General features: G+C 43.6%; 1 protein-coding gene across 1 annotated transcript; it reads right to left on the bottom strand.

Annotated features, from left to right (window-relative positions):
- Positions 1–490: 490 nt before the first annotated feature.
- Positions 491–6,458, bottom strand: TSHZ2 (teashirt zinc finger homeobox 2). The gene has a single exon (XM_075571554.1). The coding sequence runs from the start codon at positions 6,322–6,324 to the stop codon at positions 3,592–3,594; it is 2,733 nt and encodes a 910-aa protein (XP_075427669.1). The 5' UTR covers positions 6,325–6,458; the 3' UTR covers positions 491–3,591.
- Positions 6,459–6,896: the final 438 nt, after the last annotated feature.

Below are 6,896 nucleotides of genomic sequence, written 5' to 3'. Positions count from 1 at the left end.
GTTGGGGAGAGTTACATGGTGCTCAGATTATAATGAGATGTATGACATTCTGCATCTCTCTGTCCCAGCTTGCACCTTGGGGAGAGCCAGTAGTAGGAGTTGGAGGAGGAGTTGGGGTGGAGATACACGTCCACAGATTATAATGAGCTGTATCACATTCTGCGTCCCTTTGCTCCATTCTTTTTACCTTTTATTTGCCACCAAAAAATCTGCTATTTTTGCAGCTTTGCAAAAATGTTCTTGCATATGGCGCAGCCCTGCTCCAATATGGTGCAGTGCGTCAAAACACACCGTTCTCTACATTGGCACATATACCCCTTTATATTTATTGTGGCTGAAGCAGGGATATTCAGGAAACCTGACCTGTTGGTGGCCCTTGAGGACTGATGTCGACCACCCCTGCGGTCGGACCCTCACACGTCCTTCACTAGTTATCCTTGCAGATGAATATACGGCACCATCAATTAAAAACTGGACATTAAACTCCCGGTCATTAAAAAATAATAACGGTTTAATTGGCTGAACAGTAATATTCATTTTTGCATCATCATCACCTGCTTAAATATGAATTGTTACAACAGCATTTATATATTACAAACTTAACAGATTGGGCGACCGCCATATACAACCAGGAAACATGTGATAAAGGACATTTTGTGTTTAAGTTATATTTGCAAATCAGTTTTACACATCTTCAGTAAATGAACATATCGTACAAAATATGGACTTCCGACTTCCGGGTCATTTTAACATCATCGAACCAATGCATGTCACAGTATCTCTGTTGTGCTTCTTCCGGATCAAAAATAATAGTGTCATATATACATTAAGCATGTGGTTTTTCGTTTTAACCCTTTGCTGACAACATTAAAGGCGGAAAAGTAATTGTTGACTAATTCAAGAATTTGTTTTAAAATTAAAGACCGATCAACAAGTTAAGGCGCAGATTCATCAACGGCTTGTACGGGTTAGCGCAAACGATTGTAAAGTTGACGCCGGATTGGAAGCACTTGATGAAACTGCCCTTAGGAGGAGAGGTTATGCATCATTTAGGGAACATTGCAGGAATAATACATTCAGCATAAGGGGCTACACACTGCTCTCATTCTTCAACTAACTTTGGCATTGAATACAGGCGGCAACCAAGGGCTTGTACCAAAAGTAAACATGTGGTGGATTCAAGTTGGGAGACCATAAAGCTCGATGCACCAAAGCATTCCTGAAGCCAGGTGGGCAGAGAGAGATGCACTAATGGCTGATGGTAATTGAACAAACATTGGCGATATCTAGATATAATCAGCCTATTCACTAACGGAGGGGTTTTCAACTCCAGTCCTCATGAAACCCCCAACAGGTCAGGTTTTCACAATATCCCTGCTTCCGCACAGGTGGCTCAATCGGTCCGTGTTCCAGCACGGGTGGCTCAGTTGAAAGAGTCTGCTTCAGCACAGGTGGCTCAGACTGAGCCACTGATTGAGCCACCTGTGCTGAAGCAGGGATATTCTGTAAACCTGACCTGTTGGGTGGTCTTGAGGACTTGAGTTGAGGACCCCCGCATTAATGGTGTCTCGACAGAGGTAAATAATTTTTTGTTTTTTTTTAAATTGCGGCAATATGTCTGCGATTATATTTTAAAACTGTATGTATGTTTAATTGGCAAAAACAATTCCTTATTCACATGCTGTTCACTAAACTCTGATGCCCGGGAAAATTGGGCTAATATTACTGGCCATAAAATACAGCGGAATTGTTTATTTTTTATATCACCCACCCCAGGCTGAATCCAGGGCTATCGTGACTATGTATATATACACTACGTACACTATATACACAGTCTATACAATGCTAGGCGAGCTGGAGTAAGTGATACCGACTACACTACATAAAAATCGTATTACAAACCATATAGCCCAAGTGGTCGACTCAACCCAATCCATGAGTTTGATCCGGTTCAGTTTTTATTTATTGTATGTGTGGGAGGTATGTTAATACCGTTGGTGCCTACAAAGCATTTATCTGCTATGCATTGGTTGCTTCTATGGCCCGGGGGCATTATATAACTTAGTGGACAGGGAGCATTGTAATGATTACTACCCTATAGTACCAAAGGTCCACAGAATTTTGCATTGATGGAGGAAATAGCGATGTAACTAATGTGGATCCCCTGCTATCACCACTCTCCACCCCCCACGCAACTTAGGTCAGTCCCGTACGATTGTTGTGCATAAATAATTCTTAATGAATAAGTCGTTAATCGGCAATATTGCACGCTGATATATATATATATATATTTTTTTTTTTCTATGATCACGAAATGAACGGCATCTAGTGAATCCGGCCCAAAAGAACGTCCTTTCCATCTTGTGTCTCTCGGTGTGAAAGTATCAAGGCACTTGGCTCCAACTTGGCTGTGAACGGGAGGGCTTAGGGGGCAGCTACACGATGCACATGTTACAAAGGGGTATATCAAGCTATACATCGCCTTGCCGTTGGTTTCCTCCATTCATTAGGGTAAAAAATAGCTGTTAGTTCCCGATAAACTCGCTCGGCTGAAAATGGGCATCAAATCTATATGGAATGCATGTGGTGCGGAAAAACAGCGTGGTCTTGACATGTACATCTCCGGAGAAACCTCTACAAATGGCTAGAAAAGTTGTGTCATGAGTATGAGAGAGAATAGATGCGAAATGAGGTCAATTTCACCATTTTTGTGGGATGCAAGTTCCTTTTCACATGACCCAATTTGAAAACAAATTACACACAGTGTAAAGATGCGTTTACGCTTATCAAATAATGCACTAAAGCTTTTTTTGATATTTCTATCCATCTTTTCCTTTCCCTCTTTGGCTACCAACACTCTAAGGCGAGGGGGGGGGGGCACTACAGTCCTCAGGGTCAATGTTGCTATCGCTGCTTCAGCACAGGTGACTCAATCAGTTCCAGCTTCAGCACAGGTGGCTTAATCAGTCTTTGACTGAGCCACTGATTGAGCCGGCTGTGCTGAAGCCGGGACATCCCGAAAACCTGTCCGGTTGGTGGCCCTTGAGGACTACAGTGTCCCACGCCTGCTCTAAGGTTACCTCTCTCTTCTTGTCATGCTTTGGAGTGGGTTCATTTCCTTAAAACGCGTAGCAGCCGCAAAGTTAGAAGCAAAATCTGTATGTTTGTGATCCTTGACCCCGGGACAGAAATATGCACAATATCTGGGTCTTCGTAGGTCATCATTACAAATGGCATTACTACAAAGTAGGGTGTGTGAATGCACCTTGAACCTATTTGACCCGGAGTGGACTGCAATGCATTGGAAAGCAGTCCGGCCGGATAGGGGAATTAACCCAAAGCAAAAGGGTAACGAAAGACAGGTGCAATAAACCAGCGATGTTCCAGCTCCCCAATCGGAGCAGGGTAAAGTAGCAGCATTTACAAAACCTAAGGAAATTACATTTATATGTGTAGTGGGAGCTGCAAAGTAGACCAATATTTACATCGACAGGTTGACTTCTGCGAAAGCTCACAAGCCCCATCGTCTGTTGGTTTGATAAACTGTACAATCAGAAAAGTTAAACTAAGATTGAATGCATCACTTACAGACTATTCCTCGTCCACCTCCGCTACAAACTGTGAATGATGTTCTGGCGACTTGCTGTGTGTTTTACTTAGGTGCAGTTTAACGGCGTGTTTGCTTGCGAATGTCCGACAGCACAACTTACACTTAAACTTACAGTCTGTGTCCTCGTCTCCAGCTGCGGGTAGAGGGGAGCGCTGAACAGCCACCCTGGAGAGTCCCTTTCCTACCTTGGTTTGCCGTTCTACTGCTAATTTATTCATATCTTTCATTTGGAAGCCTAAATGGGTTTCCAAGTGGCTTATATAACCAGCAGGTGTTCTAAATTGAGATGCACAGTCACTGCAATAAAATATCGGGTGTCCCTTGTCCATGTTTTTCAAAAACTTAGTCCCGCCAGTCTTTCGAAGCTGGTATTTCACATTTGCCAACCAGTGGCTGATAGTAGTCATGGAAAGTCCAGTAAATTTAGAAACCTGCATCCGCTCTTGGGGGCCGAGGTCGGACAACAAATATTTCCCTTCTGAAGTCTGGAAGAGGCTGGAAGCAAACTGGGCTTGTAGAATGAGAAGATGTTGGGGGTTCCAATTGGACTGTCTACCTTTCCTTTTATGTAATGAGGAGACCTCAGTTGAGACGTCTTCAAAGTGCCTGGCATCCATCTCCAATTTCATTGACGCTATTCTCGCAGAGAGAACATGCTTTGGGGTGGTAGCTTTTGGAAGAACTTTTACCATGTCGGCGATGTCGGACAGGGCGTGCTTCTGAGGTGGAGAAGTGCAAGATTTGGCTTTAGCCGACTCTATTTTCTTACTCTTGGATTTGGTAAGATCAATGGGTTGATCGTTGGTTTCGAACAAATAACGGCTTGCTGGCCTTGGTGGAGTGTGACATACAACTGGTTTCTCCAGTCTATTTATAGTAGGCTTCTGAAACATGGAAATTATGCTTGAGCTGGGACTTGAACTGGCCTGAGACCTCAATGACTCTGCAGCTTTCCCTAAATGATTATTTAAAACCGATTGTAGAGCACTGAGCGGATTTACACATGGTAAGTCTGGAGAATGATTTACTGAACTTCTTAACTTGGAACAAACATTATTGCTGAGAGAAGGTTCCATAGATTCTGGAAGTTTAGCTTTTTCCTTCTCACAGTTTGGTTTTATCATCCCCTCTTCTTTAGGGGAGCTGGGATCTTTCCTTGTTGACTCAGGGCAATCTTCCAATTTGGGGGAATCTTCCTTTTTACTTAGTGACACCATTTCAGACTGAGATGTCTCTTTAGTTGTTTCTCCTTGCACTTCTGTGTCTTCTAATTCTTCCTTCACTTGTGTTGATTGAGGTTCTTTAGGAGTGTTAGGAACAAGAAGCCCCGCTTTGCACTTGGGAGCAATGGGCCTAAACTTGTTGGAAAAGGTGGGTCTCATTTGCATTACTTGAGAACCATGGGATAGAGAAGGTTTAAGGACTTCTGAGATCTGGTACGCTGCATGAATGCTGGGATATGCACTCCAACTTGGAGTTCCATTTTGAGCCTTGTTGATAGCTGAGGTTACGGTATTTTCTAGTGACTTCAAAATATCTCCTCCTCCCTTTGAACCATCTTCCAAATCTTCTTCCCTTAGGTACTGGTATTTCAGCGTAGGATCTAAGGGTTTCCCTAATGCATCTTCATGTTCATCACTAGAGTCCACTTTTTCATCTTTGTTTGAGTCTTCCAAATCCCGAGCCTTACATTCCTTACTTGTCTTTGTCTCAGGTGTTGAGCCGTCTGAAGGACTATTTGTCAATGGCTTTGAGTGGTGGTCATTAGATGGCGATTCCGACAGTGATTGCATCTTTTCCACAGCTAGAGGGTCCAAAACAAGTTGCTTTCCTTTCTTGGAAGCCGAATTGGTGACTTTCAGGAAATGTCCCGTCACCATCATGTGAGTTGTGAGCTGCTGCAAAGTGTCGTGAGAACTTCCACATTCCATGCACTTTAGGATTTGAGATTTACAGGCTTCGAACTGCCAAGTGTAGCTGGCGCCATTCTGGTAGCCGTATCGATTGTTGGAGTAGACCGGTGGGTTGCCATTCTTCTGTGCGGAACAAATATCCACAAAGGAGCCTGTTGTAGAATCTGGTGAGCAGGGCCTGTTAACTTCAAACACCCGTTTCTTTGCTGCCGTAACCATTTTTGAAGAGATGGTTGGTATGGGTTCCTTCAAAGGCACTTTTTGGTAATGTTTTGTTTTTATCATGTGAACACTCAGGTCTTGAAGAGAGTCAAACGAGTCACCACAAAACATGCACTTCAGGACTTTCTGAGCATCTTCCTTGTCCATATCGCGAAACGCCCTTTTTCTGGGCTTCGAGTAACTAGTGGGTCTGTGCTTGTCTTTCTTGTGGTTATCATCTTGATAATGGCCCGTTTCATTCATGTGCACCGTTAGCTCTACCAAGGTGTCATAGGCTCCACTACATTGCTTGCAACGAAACCTACTAGCGCCCGTGAACACGGTGCCATACATCTTGGTGTTTTGTCGGTACAACTGGACGGAACTGAAAAGATTTGGTTTGGACACTGACTTTGAAGGCAAGTTTTGCTGTAAACTTTTGGATAGTGCATCTTGGTGCCAATCAAAGTCACCTTTGTTGCCTCCATTTCGACTGTCACAGCCTTTCCTCTCTGGGTAAGGCAACTTAAGACCAAGTCCTAAACTTGTCCAGTAGGAATCCGACAGTATGTTGGCATAGGCTGTCTTCATTTTATCCATGCAATCATGTGTCTCGATTTGGAGCTTGGGAGGGGAGATAGTTTTATCATCCTGAGGATCTTGAGCGGATATGCCCTTCACGTCAGTCGCCTGATCACTGACATCACTTAGCAGAGATTCGTTTTCCCCATCCTGGTTGCATAGGTGACTTCCTGGGGAATTCTGGTAGCTGAAGCTTCCTTTGTTGTCCCCTCCTACCTCTTGCTCTTCGTCAGTGGGCGTGTAAGTGCTATCTTGATGTTGAGCTGTGGAGTTGCTATCATCATCCTCCTCTTCATCATCCTTCCCTTCTTCACCTTTTAAATCCTCCTCTTCAGGGAAATAGCCTGGAAAAATAATAGGAACGTATGAATTTGAATGTTATCAACAGGTTGCGCCATTTTTAACTCCCGACTCCGCACCCCTACCTATTACGCCTACAGTTTAATGATAATATGAGGGTCTGTACTTAACCTCTCCCATGCCAGAAATGCAAATGCAGCTCAAAAGGGACAAAATCAAATATATTTCATTTAAACGACACCGGTTGAAATGTTAGAAATCCTTTAACTCAACTGAAGGGTTAGATCTTC

This window comes from Ascaphus truei, chromosome 15 (genome assembly GCF_040206685.1).
Source record: "Ascaphus truei isolate aAscTru1 chromosome 15, aAscTru1.hap1, whole genome shotgun sequence".
Lineage (NCBI taxonomy): Eukaryota > Metazoa > Chordata > Amphibia > Anura > Ascaphidae > Ascaphus > Ascaphus truei.
This window is presented reverse-complemented; position numbering and strand designations above follow the sequence as displayed.

Coding starts and splice junctions, on each gene's coding strand:
- TSHZ2 (XM_075571554.1), bottom strand. CDS start 6,324: ATGGATAAAATGAAGACAGCCTATGCCAACATACTGTCGGATTCCTAC.